The following is a 23932-nucleotide window of genomic DNA, read 5'->3' as shown; positions in this document are numbered from 1 at the left end:
TGTTGTCCATTACCTTAATGCATCCTTTAACTCTCTCTGTGTCTGCAAGCCATCTTAAGGTTCCTAGTTCCATGGTTGCTTCAAGGTTTTACATGTGTAAATAGGTGAAACGCACATCTAAAATATTAACCTAAGTTTTTGTGTATTTTTCATTCCCTAGAAACATTTTTTCTATTCCATTGTAAACTCTCAAGCTGGTAACTGCTTCAGGGTGTTACCTTAAAGGCTTATGGCAGACTAAAGAATTAGGCTGCATTCTTTCTAGCTGCTGTCTTTGAAAGAACTAAGTTCTTAACTTTAATTAGGAAGATTTTAAGAAATAAAGGATAAGACAAAGCATTTATGGACATAGAAAATATCTCTGAAGAAGCAAGAAAATTACTCCTATATTTTCATTCTACTGGTGATAAGCCATAAAGAAATTCCTCAGATTAGATACACAAGGATAAAAAAGTTTTTAGAGACTTCAGCATTATGTCTGGGTGATGAGACTGGGCAGCAGCACTGGAGAGAGAGCAGAACCTAAAGAGGAAGCTAGGTTGGCTTACAAAAGAATCTCTGCAAAATTACTCTACAGCAGCAGCAGGTTTTAGATGTTAATATTCCTAAAGATTGAGTCAACACATACACTAACAATAACATATGATTTTATAGACATACATACTCATCCCCTATTCCACTTCACTCCATTTCCCCAAACTTGACATGATCCAGACCAAGGAGTATCCTCCCAAAATAGGATTTACATTATCTTTAAAGTAGATCGAATGGAGGCAGGAATTATGCCTAATCATAGACAATGAAGAAATTATCTTTATTTTACTCTTTGGATGGAAATTCATTTATGCCATATGCTTACTTCCTTGAAAATATGACCTCTTTTTCTTAAGCTACTTCATCTCCATGATTCATAGAGTAAATATCTTAGGTGCCTTTTAGGCAAACTTTGCAAAATCATTAACAGGATCTTGACTCCGTCTGATTTCAACTTAAATTTGAGTTGCAATTGTAAATGTGTGCATGTGAGTGTGTGCATGTGTGCATATGTGTATAATCTCACTTTACTTTCAAGATAGCCATGTGAGGTACATATGAATGGTCCCATGTGGCATGTACTATAACCAAATCTCAGGGATTCTAAATGGTTTATACAAGTAGTAATTTTGGAGGGAGGATTCAACCCTGACTCTATAACAAAACACTCCATGTTTCAGTAAGTCTATGGCAGCACAAATACTTAAAATAATTTATGAATTTTAAAAAGTCAAGTTAACTGTGAAGACTTGTCCACTGCCTGAGGGCAGCAGCTGCCCCTCCTTCAACTGGATGGTGGTACACAGTTTGCATTTCCCATGAACTCTGTGTGAGCAAGCACAGCTGGTCAGCTGGCATCCTCAAGACTGATGTGTGATCACCCAAGCAGCTGATGCCCATGCTTAGGCTACCTCCTTCCTCTTCCTGAAAGGTCACTGTTATCCATGCCTTGGAAAAAAGAGGGGCACAGCAAGTGTACAGCATCCTCTTCCTACAACACAATCCAGGAGAAGTCCCTGCATGGGATGAAAGGAAAATGAAATTACACCAGGACAAGATACATGTGGGCTCCCAAACACAACAAGAAATGGAGAGAGGCTAAGGGCATTTCCCAAAGCCCTTTGCTCTACACGAATTATTTAGATTTCCTTTAGAAAAAGTTTCATTTTGTAGAGGATTACTTTTGACGTGTTATTTTTTTTCAACTAATTATAGTGGTAAGGGAAAAATACATCATTAATAAGAATTCATGTCATAAATTCTCTCAGCAGTAGTATTTTAATTGCTAATGTATCATAGCTAAAAGATTAAGATACATCACAAGTGACCAGGAAATCCAAGGTGACAATTAAAATGCTTAGATAATTGTAATGCGTACACACATATACATATAAACACTTACAATCCCCCTGCCTCACACACATAAAACATTTAGAGCTGAAAAGAGCAAAACCGTCCCTAAAGCATTTATTTATTAAAAGCAGAAGGTATGTCAAAGGCCAGTTGTAGCTTAACTGCCATTTTGGTGGAGTGATAAGCTGTTTTGCATGTGTGAAAACTGTTGCCTTTCAAATGTAATTATGCAGTTAAAGTTACAACAGATAAAATAACAGATATAAAACAACTGAATAAAAAAGGTCTGTTTCTTTATATGTTATGTAATATAATTCTTTTTCAGTATCTATATACCTAAAAATTAAAATGAGACATAAATTTGATGATTACAATTCTCCTTTTGTTTTAATAAACTTTGAATTTTAACAAAGTTGTAGATTTACAGACAGATTTACAGAGTGTTTCTGTATACTCCTCACCTAGTTTACTCTTTTGTTAGCAGCTTTTATTACTAAGGAGAAGTTGTTAAAACTAACCAACGTTGGCACATTATTCTTAACTAAATTCTGAACTTCATTTGCTAGTTTGTCCATTAATGTCCCTTTTCTATATCCCTTCCAGGATACCACACTGCATTACAGGTAGTGTTTGGAAGGTTTTTCGACTATGAAGTTACTGGAAGCCACTACTCTACCCTCACACTCTACAAACCTTTGCATATTTTAGTCTTTGAAATCGAGTCACTGAGTACAGCCTGTGCTAGCAGAGTGGGGGAGGATTTAGCACCATTGCCTGTAGGGGGATTGCCAACATCAATTTTTTGGAATACTTCTCTATGGAAGATTGATCTCTTCTCTCATATTTATTTATTTATTCAGTTATTTATATCAGTGTAGATTCATGGATATTTATTTTATACTTTGTGTTATAATTCACTTCACTATAAATGTTATTAAAAACAAATGCTATTAATTTTGTTGCTCAAATTGTTTCACACTTGGCCATTGGAAGCTCTTTCAATTTTACTCTTGTGTCCCTTTCACATGTCCTTCCATTGTTCTTTAAATATCATGTCCATATTTTTTGTCACAATAAGATACTTTTATCTTATCTTGTATTTTCCCTGGTAAAGCCCTAAATCCAACCAGTATTCCAAGAAGCTTTGGCTCATTTTGTTAGAGAATGGTGTTTGAAACTAAGTTCTGGACATTGGTTGTACTCATGGCTGCCAGGATGTCCAGTCCTTTTTTCTTATCCTCATCAATTTTTTAATTAATGTAGTTGATCTATGATGGTAAATTATTGTTTTAATCTGAAACTGTAAATGGCAGAGGGTAATTAATATGTATTTAGAGACATTGAAAGTGGAAAGTGAACTTAAACTATTTTGTGCAATGGTCCAATTCATTTAATTATTACTTCACTTATAGTTAGTGTGAGGTTCTCCCCACCAAAAAAATATTGGACTCAAAATTAAAGTATGTAACTTCGAGTCTCAGATTCTGTTCTCTTGAAAACTACATCACTTGAGCAGCCAAAGAGTTACTGAGGGAATTACAGTTTATCCAGTTGAATATTTCTAGTTTATAAAGTGTTAAGTGTGGGTAGGAGAGGTTACTTGCACACTCATGGCCACGGGCCAGGTTATTGCAAAAATGAGACTGGATTTTAGGCCATATAGGTTCTTATTTAGTTTACTTGTCACAAAACAAAACAGCACCTAAATCCACTTTTCTGACATTATAGATGATGTTAACTCTATTGCCTACATTTTAGAGTTGTTTTAAGAACAAATATTGAATGAATGAATAAAAATTCATATTAATGCAATATTCAACTATAATATAATTACCCTCCTTATATCAAAACATTGGTTTATACATCCAAAATGAATGAGAAAATTAAAATGCGTGGAGTGACAAATATGCTCCAAGGATTTTATATGCATCATTTAATCTACTTCAAGAAAGTGTGATTATCATCATTTTACAAATATGCAATTTTCAAGACAGAGATTTTAATTAACTTATGCAGGGTCATTCCTCTGGTAAGCTGCAGTAAACCAAACTCAGATTTTTCCCACTTCAAAACTTTCATTCTCTGCATTACTCCAGGATTCTCATTTCCTTTCTTTAGGATATGTGGTATAGAAATAGCTTAATGGTAGTAATCTTTCTACTTTCAATAAACCACATCTTACTTTTTTTATTGCTTATTCATCATATTTGCTCTGTATTATAGTTATTTATGAGCAAATTTCATCTCTCTTTGTCAATTATCTGCTCCTTACAGGCACTTCTTCATTATATTGAGGACATGATAAGTGACTGTTGGAATAAATACATGTTCTTCCCTACAAAAAGAAAAGCAGCAAGTAAATTAAAATAAAGTGAAATAAGTCCCAAGCTGACTTTCTTTTTTTGCTTAGTTAATTGTTCATGAAAAAGTAGGAAATTTCTGATTTAGTGGATATTTTGGCAAAGAAGGTTTAGATCACTTAAATGCTAATAAAATTTTTAAAATGAACTCTCAGTTATTACTATGCATATTGTTTGAATCAGGATATTCTGGCTAAATACAGCTGAAAGCCAATTGAAGTTTGGTAAAATGATACTAACAGAAACCCCAGAACTGGGCAGTCTCGGGGCTCTTTGACACATCTGTGACGGCTTCAAGGACCTGGGTTCTTGCCTGCTCTGTTCATCACTGCCTTGAATTCCATCCCCAGGTTTGTCACCTAGTATTTAAAAGATCACTGCATCAGCTTCAAGTTTTGGATCACCTCACATGATAATATTCAAAACAGTAAAAGGTGGTGGCAAAAACAAAGAGTTTTCTCCCTATATAGCTCTCATTTTCATCAGGAAAATAATCGTTCTAAACATCTTTCAGTTGTCTTCCTCTTACATCTTATTGGTGAAAACTGGGTTTTTCTAAAACAATAACTAGTAAAAGGGAATATGATTAGCTGAAGTGGAACAGTTCACATCCAAGATTGGGCATACTGTTATACAAACAAAAACAAAATCATGGTAGCAAGGAAGAAGGCATGATTGCTATGGGATAGTGATCCAACAGTGCTTGCCACAAGTGTATCCAGGCTATAAATCCCATCTACATTGTCAAAGGATACAGCTGAGGCCAAGAAGCAAAGTGACAAATTAGAGAGCTGGCATGACTATAGAAGTGAGCAGAGAGCTAAATTCCAATATCCCAGGCTGCGGTCTGGCTTACCCAAGATACTAGTGTTCTCTGATAGGTTTGATGATTTTTCTCCTCAGGAAAATGGTGGCAACACCCCAGTTCTAGAGCAAGATTATGGTGATTGAGCAGTAGGTAGACCCGAGTTAAAACACAACAACGTTGTAAATCAACTATACTTCAATTTTTTTAAAAGAAGGAAAAGTGAGGGGAAAAAAACCCAACACGAATTTAGCCTGCAGCTGGACCTAAAGGTTGAAGAATGGTCAGCTACAAAAAGAGGGATATTCCCCCCCAAAATACATTCTTGGTTTTGATTTTCTCACGTATTGTGTGGGGTTGTGTTGCTAAGCTGAATGGTTCTATTACCTGTAGTAAAACAAGGTTAGTCCCAAGAATAATGACACATTTCACAGAATAGTTATCTTCCTTGGTATTAATGAATATCAGATACTATACACGTATATGAGCTTATTTATTCTGTCCAACAATTTGTGAGGTGGCTTTTACTATCTCTATTCTTTAATTGGAGAAAATGAGACCCAGAACATAAATAGTCCCAAGGTCAAACTGTAAGCAATGAGGCCCCTGTTCTGTTGAATTCCAAAGCCTGTGCTTTAACCCAGACACCATACACCTCGTATTTACAGCTTGTCAAGCTCTGATTTACAGGAGTTGTAGTTTCTTATTCTACTAGAACTTAATGGAATCTGCTAATGAATCTAATGGCTTAAAAACCAGACAGCCCATGTGTTGGAGGACTGTAGAAGGCTGTGTAGATAGCTGCTGTCCTGTAAGGTCTAGCAAGCAGTTGACTTCACCCCATTTAGATACTCTCTAGAAAGATCATCTCAAAAACATGGAAGTTTTGCAAATTTCTGTGAGCAGAAAGAACAAACCTGAACTGTCATTTTGAGTGGAATTCAGAATTGTTCAGTAGAGCCCAAAATGAAATGTGTGTGTCTCATTTAAAGAAGGACCTGAAATATCATATTTAATCAGCACTTTTTAAGCAGATGGTTACAGTGCTAGGCAGAAAAGTAAGCATGTCTTAATTTATAGGTATCTTTCAGCAGAGAAAAATATACCTAAAATGTTAAATTATTTTTCTATATCAATTGTATGAATGTGAAATAGTTCCTGGGTACCAGTCTTATACTCCAAATTTGAAACACACAAAAGGGACAGAAAAAATTGAAAAGTGCTTAGAGAAAAGATGATCTCAGCTAAAGGTAGAATGGTAAGTTTTGCAAAGCAGCATTTTAAACATGAATTTGTGAATGTGTCTACCAGAAATTCAAATTAGCTGTCCCATTTCATGAGTCTGCAAGTGTCAGGTTTCAGAGAAGCATATGTCAAATTTTGAAGAATGGAATGAACTAAAGAAATTATAACTACACAAGAAATACTAAACTTAATACATATGTGAAATATTTTATTACAATTCTAATTATCCATAAATTATTAAGTATAAGAACATAATTAAATGAAATAAAAAATATCCTATAGAAAATATTCATTATTTTCAAAAAGTTTGATATTTGCTATCCAAATATTTCATAAAAGAAAGAAAATTATTTTTAGGAATTGTTTATAATCCCTGGAAGTAAAAGTACCTATGAAATAATAGTATAAGTTTTTAAAATAATTTTACATGGAATTATTACAGGGAAGCAGCTTCTTCTCTTGACCTTGAAATGAAAGGCAATAATAATCAGAATAATAACTACATATTAAGTACTTTCTATGGGCTGGATGTTTTCTAAAGGAGATGATGAATTTCTTAAATATATGACCTTTGTTCAGTAATGTTAGAGATTGTGTTAGTTATACATGATAACAATAGCTAGCTATTACTTATTAATTTAAGCATTTTAAACAGATTTTCTCTAATAACTAACACTATCCTTGTAAGTATTATTATTGAATCCACTTTATAGATTAGGAAATTGACATTTAATGGGATTGCAAAATGTACCCAAACTAAGTAATAGAGAATATGATTCCAGCATTCCACACCCTATAAATTAAACGATTAAGCCATACAGCTATTTATATCACTTGATTTGAAGATGAACCACTCAAAATCTAGGGTTAGACAGCTATCTGAGAGACAAATTTAAAGATAGGCTAAACCTGGTATATATTCCCAGAGAGTTTTTAATTTATATTAAGACAAATATTTGTCATAAAATGAAATGCAGAAGTTTTATGAATTTATAGGCCAAAACAGAGTAGTTAAAATAACAAAATGTGTGCTTTAACCCCCTATACACACTGTGGTAACAAATTAAATTTCCGCCATTATCAGAATAATTTTAGTAGCTGGTAGAAAGTTCAGGAAATGGTTATTAAAGCACTTCAGCCCCCAAAATCTAACTTCACTTGTATCCTCATAGGGCCTAAAATCTCCATTCTAAGTCACTTTTTTAAGGCAGTGATGGTCATAATTAAAGTTCAATTTAGCAAAAACAATATTTTAGATGGAATTGTATTTAGGACTATGGATCTAAAATACAGTGAACTTAGTAGTGCCCTAAGTTTAAGTCTGGGGATTCTTTACCCTATGTACATTCACTCACTTACCTGGTGATTTGATCCAGTCCCAAAGTTAAATATGAGAAATAGACAGATGATCCCCAGATTTATATCTTTAGTCCAGATTTCTGCACTTAAATATAGATTCACAGCCAATGTGTAATTCTACATAGAAGGCAAAAGATGGATCTAAATAAACATGCACACAACTGATTTTCTGATCTTTCACCCCCCACCACCAATTTTCTTCTCTCACAGTGTTTCTCCATCTCACCTTTTGAAAACTTATACTCAGTAGCTCAGACCAAAAAAACCCTGGAGGTTGGGTAAGGGTTACATTTAATTTCTTTCCCTCTTTCTCATGCACAAACCACCCTTAGATATACATTCTATTTCTCCTCCAAATGAATCAGAATACTCCAACTTCATTTTCAATACATATCTAGAAACTGACTGCTTCTCCCTACTTCCACCATCTTCTGTCATCCTCATTAATATAATAGCATCCTATTCTATGTCCCTGACAGAAGAACCAGAGTAATTTTATTCAAGCATAAATCAGATTTTTTTTATCTGGTCAAATTCCTTCAATCACTTTTCCCTTTGCTAAAAGCATAAGACAAAGTATACAAGTGGATCCTGTTGTATATTTTCTATCCCAGCCCTAGAATCAACCATTTCTGCAAAGAGCTGGCTCTTTTTAATAGAAAGCAAAATTTGAATGCTGGGTGTGTTCATTGCTACTACAGTGTCATTGCTTCTAGGTTTTCTTGGTAGACAGGGCTAGAAAATATCTGGATTCTAATATATCGTTAAATTAAGATATAATTAACATATATTTTAATTATATATATATATATAGAGAGAGAGAGAGACAGAGACAGAGACAGAGACAGAGAGTAAACCATGTTTATACATGGGTGCACATGAATCCTAGAGAATGACACAGGGAAATTAGTGAGTTTATAGCAGCAAAAGATATAGGAGCAGGCAAGGTTGATGTCTATTTATAATAATCTTGGGAAACCATGGGGTATTAAATGGATTTCTCATATCTGAGAGCAAAGAGTGGTATCTAGGTAGGAGGAAACCCATAACAATGTGGGATGTACCCTTTTAACACATATTAACCTTAAGAAAACTGACTGATTATGCTAACTTGGGAATGTTGCTCTGAATCTAGGCGACATACACTTGCTAACACTTAACATGGTGAAATACTTTTTTCACTTGTTCATTACACTCCTTTTAAAGGCTCGTGAGATCGGGCCCTCCCAAATAATTCAGAATAGTCAACTTCTTCTTAAAGTCACTTAGTAACCTTAACTCCATCTGCAAAGTACCTTCACGGAATTACCTACATTAGTGTTTGATGGAATAACCAGAGGATGGAAACGTGGGTGGGGAGGTGGGGGAAGGAGAGTCATTATCAATCTGCCTACCAAATATTTCAAATGACCCTATTCCAGTTCTGGTCAGACATCATTGCCCCAAGCATTGACACCTGACAAAAAAGAGCAGCACATGTAAATAGTGATCAGCATCTTAAGACTTTTCATCTATCACCTGGTAATAAAACCTTAGCCAATAATCACCTATGTTTCATCCTTTCCAACAATGTTTAACTTGAATCTAAATGTGAGAAAACAAACAAACAATATGGAGAGCATTTTGACAAACAACTGGCTTGGACTCTTTAAAATTCATTATCATGGAAGAAAATGAAAATGGCTTGGTACTCATCTCAATTAAAGGAAATTAAAGAGACAAGCATTGATTAGAATGTTCTCTCTGTTCCATTAAAATACATTATGTGTGGGTGGGACAGATTGTCTCTTTGGTTCATAGTTCTTCGGATCAAGAGACTCATTTCACAGAAAAATATCCATGTGAATGGGAGAAAAAGAGTATGGAATACAGGTATGCCCCACTCTTCTAAAGTTCAATTTATGCCACTTTACTTTTACAAAAGAACTACATTGGTATCTGTTTTCACTAATGGAAAGAAATCCAAAGAGGAGTTTAGCTTTTATGAAAAAAAGTTAATTGCTTCTTTCCCTTATATCATTTCTACTAATGAAAATTTTCATTGGAACCCTCTACTTTCAGATAATAGGGGAAAACTGTACTATTTTTTCAGCAAGAAAAAAGGCAAAATTATAACCTCTGTTTTCAGAAAATAGTATTAATTTGGGAAGAATGCCTGATAATTATTGAAATTAAATTATTAAAATTATTTTAATTTTTGTATGTATCTACACATCCTCAAATAATATTTTAACATTATAATTTTAAACCCTAAAATGAAATCTTTGTTATATATCATTAATTTTTAAGTGACACTTTAAATCTCTGACTAACCTGTTAGTTGATATCTAGAATTTTCTAGGAGAGAATACAGTTCAGTCTTCAAGCAGAGATACCCTATAAAATATTTTCCTGTTTATTTCATATTTATTAATTTCCCTTGAATATATTTCCACAAATGCATCTTAAGTATTTCCTACATCTTGAATATATCCTATCTGTCATAATATATTTTCAAACAAGAAATTTTGGTGGGGGCTTGAGATATTAATTCTCGTATTTATTCTGAAATTTTTATCTATTCATTTAGACCCTGACTGTCTCTATTACTATGTGAGCACTTCATTTGATATATTTAAAGTGAACATGAGAAGCAGAGAAAAATAGTTACAAATAAGTCAATATTTTGAACATGCCTTTTTTCTAATTTTAAATTACCCATCAACTTAATGTATGACTTTAAGTCTGTATAACTTTAAACTTATATGATGTGGAATTTAGTAAAGAATCAGGACAAGCTGTATTTCTAGTTAATCAATTTTTACTATGCTGAAGAAGCAGAACTATTTCAAATGAAGTACCAGAAAAATTAAGTTATATTAAATCCCCTAATATTCGAAAAATCTAACGTACAATATTAAGTTGTTTTGGTCTCTCACCAAAGCTTTAAAAATATAACAATTCTTACTGTATTTAATTTCCTACTCTTCTATAAGGATACGTATTTATTCCAAATTCTGCCATTGTGTCTTTTTATTCTATGATGACATTTTCATAAATTAAGGAAGGGAATTTCACTACACACTTAGGTAAACACAATGCTGGTATTTAAAATCAGGCAACATTTGCATGAGTTAAGGTGAAAATTACCATGGTGATAATGAAGATGATAATAACGTTGATCCTGCTGCTGGTACTGCCACTTGTTACAGTTACTACTACTACTAATACTACTTTATCACTGCATTCTCTTCTTAACTCTAAAATTGAACTTTGTATTAAAATCCCTAAATGGTAAAAATGAAACCAATGCCAAAATGAAAGGAAAAAAGAGAAAAAGAAGAAATAAGGAAGGATAAAAGAGAAAAGTGGTAGAGGGAGACAGAAGGAAGATGACTGTATCAGTGATAAACTGGGCTTAAGAAAACATTTATATAGACCTACAAGATGGCAGAGGAGTAAGACGTGAAGATCAACTCCCTCCCCACAAATACATCAAAAATACATCTACAAGTGGAATAACTCCTACAGAACACCTACTGAACACTGGCAGAAGACCTCAGACTTCCAAAAAGGCAAGCAAATCCCCACATATGTGAGTAAGGCAAAAGAAAAAGAAACAAAAGAATAGGGATGGGACCTGCACCTATGGGAGGGAGCTGTGAAGGGGGAAGCGTTTCCACACACAAGGAATCCCTCTCACTGGTAGGGAGCGTGGTGGGGGAAGCTTTGGAGCCACAGAGGAGAGCGCAGCTACAGGGGTGAGGAGGGCAAAGCTGAGAGATTCCTGCATAGAGGAATGGTGCCAACCAGTACTCACCATCTGAGACAGTTTTCTGCTCACCTGCTGAGGCAGGTGGGGGCTGGAAGTTGAGGCTCGGGCTTCATAGGGCAGACCCCAAAGAGAGGACTGGGGTTGGCTTCATGAAGACAGCCTGAAGGGGTCTAATGCACCACAGCTAGCTGGGAGGGAGTCCGGGAAAAGTCTGGACGTGCAGGAGAAGCAAGAGACCATTGTTGCGGGGTACACAAGGAGAGGGGCTTCCTGCTCTGTGTACCCACAGGCAGCAGAGCACCACCTAAGCAAGCTCCAGAGATGGGCGCAAGCAGTGGCTATCATCTCGGACCCCAGAGGCAGGCACAGACCGCTACTGCTGCAAATGCTGCCCCCAAAGATACTGTGTGCAAACGCAGGTCACTACCCACACCTTGTGTGAGCCTGTGCAGCACACCACTGCCAGGGTCCTGTCGTCCAGGGTCAACTTCCCTGGGAGTTGAACATTGCAATGTCATGCTGGGCTCTGCCACCACAGGCATGCCCCGCATTCCAATTGTGACTACCATATCCTTCCCTCTCCCTGGCCTGAGTGAGCAAGAGAGCCCTAATCAGCCACTGCTTTAACCCCCTCCTGTCTGGTTGGCAACAGACGCCTGAGGGTGGCCTACATGCAGAGGTGGGGCCAAAACCAATGCTGAACCCCAGGAGCTGTGTGAACAAAGAAGAGAAAGGGAAATCTCTCTGTGCAGCCTCAGGAACAGCAGGTTAAATCCCTGCAATCAGCTTGGTAAACACTGCATGTGTGTAATACCTGAATAGACAATCAGTGTTCCCAAAGTTGAGGCAGTGGACTTTGGGGGAAACTGTAGACTTGGGGTTTGCTTTCTGCATTTGATTTGTTTTTGGTTTTATGTTTAGTTTAGTTTAGTTTTTAGTGTCTGTTTTCATATGTGGGTTTATTTATTGGTTTGGTTGCTCTCTTCCTTTTTTTTTCTCTCTCTTTTTTCTGAGTGTGTGTGTTTCTTTCTGTGATTTTGCCATTTAATTTTGCTTTTACCATTTGTCTTGGGGTTCTGTCTGTTCGCTTTTTTTTTCGTTTTGTGAGTGTGTGTGTGTATGTTTCTTTGTGTGATTTTCTGTTTTGCTTTTACCATTTCTCTTGGGGTTCAGTCTGTACTTTTTTTTTTTTTCTTCTTTTTGTGAGTGTGTATATGTATGTTTCTTTGTGTGACTTTCTCTGTTTAGTTTTGTTTTTACCATTTGTTTTGGAGTTCTCTCTGTTTGGTTTTATTTTATTTTTTTTTTCCTTTTCTTCTATGCCTTGCATCTGACAGGGTCTTGGTACTCCAGCTGGGTGTTGGGCCTGAGCCAGTGAAGCGAGAGAGCCGAGTCCAGGACACCAGACAGACTCATGGATCACCAGAGACCTCACCAAGAGGTCTCTGGTGATTCATGTAATATTAATCGGTGACGGGTCCCCAGAGATCTCCGTCTTAACACTAATATGCAGCTCCACCCAATGGACAGCAAGCTCCAGTGCTGCATGCCCCATGCCAAACAACTAGCAAGACAGGAACACAACACCACCCATTAGCAGAGAGGCTGCCTAAAGTCATACTAAGTTCACAGACACCCCACAACACCACCAGACATGGCCCTGCCAACCAGAGGGACAAGATCCAGCCCAACCCACCAGAACATGGGCACCATTCCCCTTGCCAGGAAGTCTACACAAGCCACTGAACCAACCTCACCCACTGGGGGCAGACACCAGAAATAAGAGGAATGATGAATGTGCAGCCTTGCAAAAAGGAGACCCCAGGGCTTCCCTGGTGGCGCAGTGGTTGACAATCTGCCTGCCGATGCAGGGGGCATGGGTTCATGCCCCGGTCTGGGAAGATCCCACATGCCGCAGAGTGGCTGGGCCCATGAGCCATGGCCGCTGAGCCTGCACGTCCGGAGCCTGTGGTCCACAAGGGGAGAGGCCACAACAGTGAGAGGCCTGCATACTGCCAAAAAAAAAAAAAAAAAGGAGACCCCAAACATATTAAGTTAAACAAAATGAGAAGACAGAGAAATATGCAACAGATGAAGGAGCAAGGTAAAAACCCAACAGATCAAACAAATGAAGAGGCAATAGGCAGTCTACCTGAAAAAGAATTCAGAGTAATGATAGTAAAGATGATCCAAAATCTTGGAAATAGAACAGAAAATACAAGAAACATTTAACAAGGACATAGAAGAAATAAAGAGCAAACAAACAATGATGAACACCACAATAAGTGAAATTAAAAACACTGTAGAAGGAATCAATAGCAGAAAAAATGAGGCAGACGAATGGATAAGTGAGCTGGAAGATAGAATAGTGGAAATAGTGGATAGAATAGTAGAAATAAATGCAGAAGAGAAGAATAAAGAAAAAAGAATGAAAAGAAATGAAGACAGTCTTAGAGGCCTATGACTCAACATTAAATGCACCAACATTCGAAGTATAAGGGTCCAAGAAGAAGAAGAGGAAAAGAAAGGGTCTGAGAAAATATAAGAAGAGATTACAGTCAAAAACTTCCCTAATATGGGAAAGAAAACAGTCAATCAAGTCCAGGAAGTGCAGAGAGTCCCATACAGGATAAACCCAAGGAGAAACATGCCAAGACACATATTAATCAAACTACCAAAAATTAAATACAAAGAAAAAATATTAAAAGCAGCAAGGGAAAAGCAAAAAATAAACATACAAGAGAATCCCCATAAGCTTAACAGCTGATCTCTCAGCAGAAACTCTGCAAGACAGAAGGGAGTGGCAAGACATATTTAAAGTGATGAAAGGGAACCTACATCCTACAACCAAGATTACACTACCCAGCAAAGACCTCATTCAGATTCAACGGAGAAATTAAAACCTTTACAGACAAACAAGAGTGAAGAGAACTCAGCAACACCAAACCAGATTCACAACAAAAGCTAAAGGAATTTCTCTAGGAGGGAAACACAAAAGAAGGAAAAGACCTACAATAACAAACCAGAAACAATTAAGAAAATGGTACTAAGAACATACATATCAATAATTACCTTAAATGTAAATGTATTAAGTTATCCAACCAAAACACACAGACTGGCTGGATGGGTACACAAAAAAGACCTGTATATATGCTGTCTACAAGAGACCCACTTCAGACCTAGGGACACACACAGACTGAAAGTGAGGGGACGGAAAAAGTTATTCCATGCAAATTCAAGTCAAAAGAAAGCTGGAGTAGCAATTCTCAGGCAAAATAGACTTTAATATAAAGACTATTACAAGAGACAAAGAAGGACACTACAAACTGATCAAGGGATCAATCCAAGAAGAAGATAGAACAATTGTAAATATTTATGCAACCAACATAGGAGCACCTCAATACTTAAGGCAAATGTAACAGCCATAAAAGGGAAAATCAACAGTAACACAATAATAGTAGGGGACTTTAACACCTCACTTTCACCAATGGCCAGATCATCCAAAATGTAAATAAATTAGGAAACACAAGCTTCAAATGACACATTAAACAAGATGGACTTAAGTGATATTTATAGGGCATTCCAACCAAAACAACAGAATGCACTTTCCTCTAAAGTACACATGGAACATTCCCCAGGATAGATCATATATTGGGTCACAAATCAAGCCTTGGTAAATTTAAGAAAACTGAAATTGTATCAAGTACCTTTTCCGACCACAACGCTATGAGACTAGATATCAATTACAGGAAAAAAACTGTAAAAAATACAAACACATGGAGACTAAACCATATGCTACTAAATAACCAAGAAATCACTGAAGAAGTCAGAGGTAATCAAAAAATACCTAGGGCTTCCCTGGTGGCACAGTGGTTGACAGTCCGCCTGCCGATGCAGGGGACATGGATTCGTGCCCAAGTCTGGGAAGATCCCACATGCTGTGGAGCGGCTGGGCCCGTGAGCCATGGTCACTGAGCCTGCTTGTCCGGAGCCTGTGCTCCACAACAGAAGAGGCCACAACAGTAAGAGGCCAACATATAGCAAAAAAAAAAAAAAAAAACCTAGAAAAAAATGACAGTGAAAACACGATGACAAAACCTATGGGATGCAGCAAAAGCAGTTCTAAGAGGGAAGTTTACAGCAATGAAATTCTACCTCACGAAACAAGAAAAATCTCAAATGAACCCCCTCACCTTATACCTAAAACAATTAGAGAAAGAAGAACAAAAAACCCCAAAGTTAACAGAAGGAAAGAAATCATAAAGAAATCAAATTTCTTCATAAAAAAGAAATCAAAAAATCAGATCAGAAATAAATGAAAAAGAAATGAAGGAAATAACAGCAAAGATCAATAAAAGTAAAAACTGATTCTTTGAGAAGATAAACAAAATTGGTAAACCATTAGCCAGACACATCAACAAAAGAAGGGGCAAGGCTCAAATCAACAGAAATAGAAATGAAAAAGGAGGAGTAACAACTGATACTGCAGAAATACAAAGGATCATGAGAGACTACTACAAGCAACTATATGCCGATGAAATGGACAACCTGGAAGAAATGGACAAATTCTTAGAAAAGTACAACCTTCCAAGACTGAACCAGGAAGCAATAGAAAATATAAACAGACAAATCATAAGCACTGAAACTGAAATTGTGATTAAAAGTCTTCCAACAAACAAAAGCTCAGGACCAGAGGGCTTCACAGGTGAATTCTATCAAACATTTAGAGAAGAACTACCACCCATCCTTCTCAAACTCTTCCAAAATATAGCAGAGGGACAAACACTCCCAAACTCATTCTACAAGGCCACCATCACCCTATACCAAAACCAGACAAAGAAGTCACAAAGAAAGAAATCTACAGGTCAATATCACTGATGAACATAGATGCAAAAATCCTCAACAAAATACTAACAAATAGGATCCAAGCACATTGAAAGGATCATACAACATGTTTAAGTGGGGTTTATCCCAGGTATGATATTCTTCAAAATATGCAAATCAAGCAATGTGATACACCATATTAACAAATTGAAGGATAAAAACCATATGCTAATCAGAAAAGATGCAGAAAAATCTTTCAACATAATTCACACCCATTTATGATAAAAACTCTCCAGAAACTGGCATAGAAGGAACCTACCTCAACATAATAAAGGCTATATATGACAAACCCACAGCCAAAATCTTTCTCAATGGTGAAAAACTGAAACCATTTCCTCTAAGATGAGGAACAAAACAAGGGTGCCCACTCTCATCACTATTATCTGACATAATTTTGGAAATTTTAGCCACTGCAATCAGAGAAGAAAAAGAAATCCATATCAGAAAAGAAGAAGTAGGGCTTCCCTGGTGGCACAGTGGTTGAGAATCCTCCTGCCAATGCACTGGACATGGGTTCGAGCCCTGGTCTGGGAAGATCCCACGTGCCGCGGATCAGGTAGACCCATGTGCCACAAATACTGAGCCTGTGCTCAAGAGCCCTTGAGCCACAACTGCTGAGCCCACATGCCACAACTACAGAAGTCCACGTGCCTAGAGCCTGTGCTCTGAAACAAGAGGGGCCACCACAGTGAGAAGCCTGTACACTGCAACGAAAGAGTAGCCCCTGCTCCCCACAACTAGAGAAAGCCTGCAAACAGCAATGAAAACCCAATGCAGCCAAAAATAAACAAATTAATTAATTTAAAAAAAACAAAGTGAAACTCACTTTTGAGCAAATGACATGATACTGTACACAGAGAATTCTAAAGATGCTACCAGAAAACTAGTTGAGCTAATCAACGAATTTGGTAAAGCAGCAGGATACATATTAATGCACAAATTGCTTGCATTCCTATAACTAATAACAAAAAATCTTAAAGAGAAATTGAGGAAACACTCTCATTTACCATTGCAAGAAAAAGAATAAAATATCTAGGAATAAACCTACCTAAGGAGACAAAAGAACTCTATGCAGAAAAATGTAAGTCACTGATGAAAGAAATCAAAGACAATACAAACAGATCGAGAGATATACCATGTTCTTGGATTGGAAAAATCAACATTGTGAAAATAACTGCACTACCCAAAGCAATCTACAGACTCAAGGCAATCCCTATCAATCTACCAATGGCATTTTTCACAGCACCAGAACAAAAAGTTTTACAGTTTGTATGAAAACACAAAAGACCCCAAATAACCAAAGCAATCTTGAGAAAGAAAAATGGAGCTGGAGGAATCAGTCACCCTCACTTCAGACTATACTACAAAGCTACAGTGATCAAGACAGAGTCTGCAGTGTGTGTACCATTGGAAACTGAAAAAATTTTTGTTGGTTTTATTAACGTGATAGGTTTCTAGGGAGGGCCTACTAAATAACTATGTCTAGTTTCACAGTTACAAATAAACTACAATGTAACTTTGAATAAATTAAGCTCAACATAAAGGAAGGATACTGATAGTTGCTACTACCTCTTCCTTGAGGGGCTCTTGTAAAGCACTGAATAAAGTAACAGAAGTTTATATGCATGCATATATTTTCAATGATATTTGTACACACTTAAAAAGAACTCTACAGAATGCATTATAAAAACCTTGATGCTGTGTGTCCCTAGTTCCCAGCTCTCTCATTAAAACTATTTAAATGAACAAAATGTTATCTATTAGGATAGCTATCACAGTACTCCAAATACTACTGCTTGCAGTACCCTGTCCCAACCATTTGCCTTCCTCTTCCCATTAGTCCTTAATTCAGAAACCCCAGAGATTTGTTCATTAATTTATGAACACATTCCTTCATTCAGCCAAGAAAATTGATTGATTCCTTACCAAATTTCAGGCACCCTTCTTCAGTATGTTTTATAGGTATGTTCAGGAAACACAGCAGTGATTAACACAGATGAATATAGCCTCTCTCGAGCTGAGGGGATAGACAAAAGTAAAGAAGCAAATATAAAATCATAAATATAAATACATAAATAAAAATTGAATAAATGGGCAGAATAACTAGTATATCAGGTAAGTGATGGAGAAAAACAGCAAGCAGGGAAGGGAGATGGAGATTGTTACCTGGTAGGAAGAGGCTGTGATCTGAAATTAAGTGATCACTGAGGGTGTTCTAGGGAAGATAAAATTTAAGAGGGAACCTAAGGTTGTGAGAGGGAGCAAGGTACATATCTGGGAAGTAAATAGTACAAGCAGAGGGAACAGTCGGATGGAAAGGCAATGAGGCAAGAGTGGGTTTGGAGTATCCAAGGAGCAGAAAGGATGTCAGTGTGTGGAAAACAGAGCGAACAAAGTGGAGAGGAGAAGGAAACAGTCAAGAGGCCCAGATTTCTAGGGCTGTGGAGGCACTTTGAGGACTTTACTTTTCCTGTGAAGAAGCCATTGAAGAGTCTAGAGTGACATGATCTGACTTATGTTTTAACAGGATCTCTCTGGATGCCATGATGATTAGAGACTGCAGGAGAATAAGGATAAGCCCCAGAAGACCAATAGTTGATCCAAAGAAGTGATTTACTCAAACATGCGCCTCCTCCTCAGTGAGGACGCAGAGCAGGGATCGGCAAATACTGGCCACAAATCAAATCAGGTGCTCAGCCTGGAACTGTGTGACTGAGAGCTAATAATGGTTCTCACGTTCAGAAAGTTTGTTGAAGAAGAAAGAGGAGGAGAAGTTACAGAAACCGTATATGGCCCACAGAGCCTAAGATATCTAAAATCCAGAAAATGCTTTCCAACACCTGATGGAAGGCATCTGGCTGGTAGGAGGTCCTCAGCAAAATTTGGAAGAGGAATACATGAGTCAGTTCCTGAAAACACTGTAAAGTGATAGGTGTCAAGAAACATTTATGCCTTCACCCTTAATCTTCACAAACGATGCCATTTCCATTGAGCTATTGAAAAATATATTCTGGCTTTCAAAACAATAAACCAGAGGGCATTTTCTCACATATGCAAGGTCATAAACAACTGTCAACTAAAGCTGAAATAGCAACAAATCAAATAATAACAAACATTTTTATAGATTTTTAAACCTTACAAAGCATTTTCATTATCTAATTTAATCCTCAAATCAACGCCATGAGATAGTTATTATTTTCCCATTAGAAATGACCACATGTTAAATGCTTAGTGATTGCTGAAGAAAAGCTGAAATCTTGAGTGTTACCTCTATTAATGCCAAGGTTGGGTGTTTTCCCATGGGAACATTGGATGCTAAAATCACCAGGGATTTTCAGCTCAAGATGGCAGACTAGGAAATATATTTACTTTCTGGTCCTCCTGAAACCATATTTAAATAAAACTGTAGAAATACCAAAATTCATCAACCAATAAAAGCCAAGACATTGTGGAAGTCATCAACCACAGAAAGATTTCAACATATTTCGAGAAGACAATGAAATGGAGGGGCCATGAATAAAATAATGAAGAAAAGATTACCCTAAGTAGGGTCTGCACAAAGCCAGTCAGCTTTTGCTGAGCTCTGTTTATACTAAAGGGCAGAGGAAAGAAGAGGGGCTGAAAACAAGGAGACAAAAGTCATTTTAGGAAAAACAGTTCATTTAATGAGCTCCAGGGAACAGTCAGCCTGCTACCATACTCACTCATGTATTACAGTGGATTGTTGGTAAGCAAGACAAGAAAACAGGGAACAAACAAAGAAAAATCAAGACACTGTTTCTTACTGAACTCTTCTCAAATGAGATCAGGAAATTATGGTTCAATGCCATAGCTGTAAATCATTTCTGCTCTTGGAGAGGTGAGAAAGGGCTTATAATATTTACCCTTTTTTTTCAGACAGAATTTAGGTCTGAGCAAAAGCTTTTGTGTCCTCCAACCTCAAAGTTTATTGAGGATGGAAGTTCAAATTTGCTTTAACATACCATAAAAAGAATCTCATGAGCAGAGGGTCAAACTACTTTTGGAATATATGACTTATGCCCAGTGTTTTTCTAAATAGATTTTAAACTAAAATATATAAATTTTTACAGATCTATATGATTCTGGGTTCTGAAACTTCTACATGTTACATGCCTGATATATAACACACAATGTCAGTCCCAGGAGAGAGAAAACACTCCAATGAAGCAAGCCAAAGAAACAAGATTCGAACAAGGTAAAGTGATGTGTAGACCAAGACGAGGATTTTTCAATTCTTTCCTGTCATGCTGTAGCTTCCAGCTCCTGAATAACAACACATGTTTCCCTTGTCCTAGACACACAAGGGTGTGTCTCCGGGGCATAAGAAGCTCCACAGTTACATATTTGTAGTAAAGAGTGGACCCAGCCGGCATACTCACAATGACCAGATTCTGTTGATCGTACTTTATTTTAAACCAATACATCGCTCCATGCTGAAGTTGCAATAAATGATATACTTGCTTTCTAGACATGAATGAGATGCCTTACTGGATATACTCCAGGAAGGCCAGAGAAACTGGCTTCTAATCCATACAGAATAATTCATTGATGAATTCCTTTCAGGATAGTCCCTGATTTATCTCGAATATAAGCTTTACATACCTGGATCCTTCAAACTAGATCAAAGGGAAAAATCTAGGCTGCAAGCCTCAATTAGAAATGTGGGATGGTGCTATGCTGACAACTGGTGGTCCCTGACCTATCTTCTGAGATTAGAACCCAGTGTGGTGGATGACCAATTCACACGTTGAACAAAAGAGCACCTCCTACAGGGCAGTGTATGTGTTCATTACAGGTATGGCACATAGGGATAAGTATCATAAGGACTTTAAGAAAAAAAGAAAAAGTAACACATGAAGCATATATGATAAGGAGGCACCACAGTCCAGAGCACGAGCTCTGGAATCACACAGGCTTGCTTCGAATCCTGGCTAAGCCACTACCATCTGTATACGCTGAAGAACAGTTGAAGGTTTAAATGTTTTTTTAACAAATTTCGAAAAACAAGTGAAGAAAGAACCTATCTGCCAGGAAGGGACATCGTGGGGTGCAACATCCAGTCGGGTCAGGGCTCTGCATCTCCTGCTCAGAAACCTTCACTGCCTGGCTCATGGTGATGCTGGCAGCTCAGCAGCCATGGAGAAGGTGCTCCTGTCTCCAGGGCTCGCACACAAGCTGGGGAGGTCCACGGAGGAGGCGGGCCACAGCCTGGAAAGCTCTGGGTGCATCCTGCACTCAGCTCTGAGCAGGCTCTGGTCTCTGGGCCCCATTGTGGGGAAGGGCTGGCCGATACATATCCAGGGCTGAGGGGCCTGCAGAGCCAGTGCCCAGGCAGGGTGAGCTCTGGAGGAGAAGGCTTCCACAGTCCCCAACAGGCTCCACATGGTGGCCCATCCGGTGCCAAACACCTGCCACCCACAGCGAGAAGTCCCAGCCGCTAGAAAGTCCAGAAGGGCTGGGACTCTTTGCCCTTGGGCCGGGTTTCTCCAGGGGCTGGGCTTGCGTGGGGCCCCCAGCCCACCCCCTGACCCACCAGCCCTTGCTCTGTGACACGTACAATGGAATGTCAAGACCCAGGCTGAGCTGTCCAGAGTCCAGTGCGTGCTAGACCTAGAGAACAGTTAGAAGCTAGGGAGACGTTCTCCCACTTTCACTCTCTTTTCTCAGATCAGGCAGGCAGCACATCTCACCCCGAAGCTATGGACACCACACCTCCTTCCCAGGCTATCTTTTTCCATTCTGCCCCTGTTTTCCCTTTCCATTCTGCCTCCCTTTTCCCCAGCCCCCCATTTACGGCTTCGGGGGTCATCGGTGCTTCAGCAGGCAGCACGTCTGACCCTGAAGCTATGGACACCACACCTCCTTCCCAGGCTACCTTTTTCCATTCTGCCCGTTTTCCCTTTCCATTCTGCCCCTGTTTTCCCCAGCCCCCCTTTTATGGCTTATGCCGGTATCGGTGTTTCAGCAGGCAGCAGCTCTGACACCAAAGATATGGACACCACACCTCCTTCCCAGGCTGTAATTTTCCAGTCTGCCCTGTCTCCAAGTAGAACCACTACCCATTTCACACGGCTGTTCCTAGTTCTGGGAACACACCACTCACTGGTAGCAATGCCTCAGCCCATGCCTCGACTCATTTACCATTGCATTGGCAATGCTGGCCAACAGATAGACCAACACTTCAAAGTTATGACAGAAAGTTGAGTAAGTTATATGCTTGGAATTGCATTTATTATTATTAACAAGCACAATTGTAGTGCTTAGACCACAATAAGTAATATTCTAAGTGCTTAGCAAATATTAACTCACTTAATCCTCATAATGTCAACCCTATAGGTAGGTAATATTCATAATATTCACCTTTTTGGGGGGAAACTGAGGCCCAGAGGGGTTGAATAGTCTTGCCTAATGCCACACAGTAAGTAGGGCGCAGAAACCCAGCATGAAAACCAGACCGTCTAGACTTTCATCACTTTGCTGTGTCACCTTATTAGATGTTGTGGTTAGGGAAGAGACTAAACTGACAAGACTCTGAACTAGAGAGGGGAGAAATGAGAAAATGACTGATCCTAGAAACTAGAGAGGATTTCAGCTCAGAAATTTCTGGTGATGAGACCTGGAAGAACAAGAACTTGGTTGGAATATTAACTTGGGGTAGTATCTGAATCCATTGAGAAATGGTTTTTTTTTTTTTTTAAACTTAGAAAGGCCAGTTGGATGAAGATTAATGAAAAAAAAAAGGAGAAAGGAAGAGAGGAAGGTGCCTTAAGTGAGACATAACTGCTTCCCTCTAAGTACTAGGGGTGGGGTCCTGTGGGAAAGGATGGAGCTCTCTCTACAGGTTTGTCACCAGGATGAACAAGGAGAAACATGGCAACCATTGTACTGGTTTTGATGATCCCTAAAAACCAAGACTTCAGTTTCCAAGAATCACCTACGGTAGCATACCTACCATGTGTCAGACATGCCACCAAGTGTGTTTCCAGTCACACATTTTAATTGGAGAAATAGTTCCTATGAGGTACGCATTAGTTCCCTATGGCTGCTGTAACAAATTACTACAAAAATGCTTGCTTCAAACAAAACACACTCGTTCTCTTATGGTTCTGGAAGACAGACTTCCAAAACCAGTTTCCCTGGGCTGGAACCAGGAGTTGACAAGGGCATCCATCCTCCTTCTAGAGGCTCTAAGGGAGAATCTGTTTCCTTGACAGCATTCCTTGACTTCAGGCAACATCAATCCAACCCCAACTTCATCATCACATTCTCTTTGGAGTAAAAAACTCCCTCTGCCTCTCTCTTATGAGAACACCAGTGGTTACATCTGGGTCCATCCAGGTAGTCCAGAAGAATCTCCCCATCTCAAAACCGTTACTTACATCCCATTGGCAAAGTCCCTTCTGCCATTTAAGGTGACATTCACAGGTTCTGGGGATTAGAAGGTGGACATTTGGGGGCAATGGTATTATTCAGTCTACTACAAGGTAGATACTATTATCTTTCTCAGATGTAGGTAATGAGATTTAGGGAAGTAATTTGTCTCAGGTCTACAATTTCCAGAGTAGAGATTTAAATTCTGCCACTGAGACTTTAGGACACACTGTAAACAACTTTAAC

The 23932-nt window shown here is 38.2% G+C and overlaps 1 protein-coding gene across 1 annotated transcript in view; it reads right to left on the bottom strand.

Moving 5' to 3' along the window:
* Positions 1-213: 213 nt before the first annotated feature.
* LOC132413604 (centrosomal protein of 78 kDa-like) overlaps positions 214-23932 on the bottom strand; it is a 58409-nt gene continuing 34690 nt past the window's right edge. Inside the window, 2 exon segments of the mRNA XM_059995690.1 lie at positions 214-1550; positions 4070-4222. Of these exon segments, the coding sequence (XP_059851673.1) occupies positions 4156-4222 (67 nt within the window). The 3' untranslated portion in view covers positions 214-1550; positions 4070-4155.

This window comes from Delphinus delphis, chromosome 18, assembly GCF_949987515.2.
Source record: "Delphinus delphis chromosome 18, mDelDel1.2, whole genome shotgun sequence".
Classification (NCBI taxonomy): Eukaryota; Metazoa; Chordata; class Mammalia; order Artiodactyla; family Delphinidae; genus Delphinus; species Delphinus delphis.
This window is presented reverse-complemented; position numbering and strand designations above follow the sequence as displayed.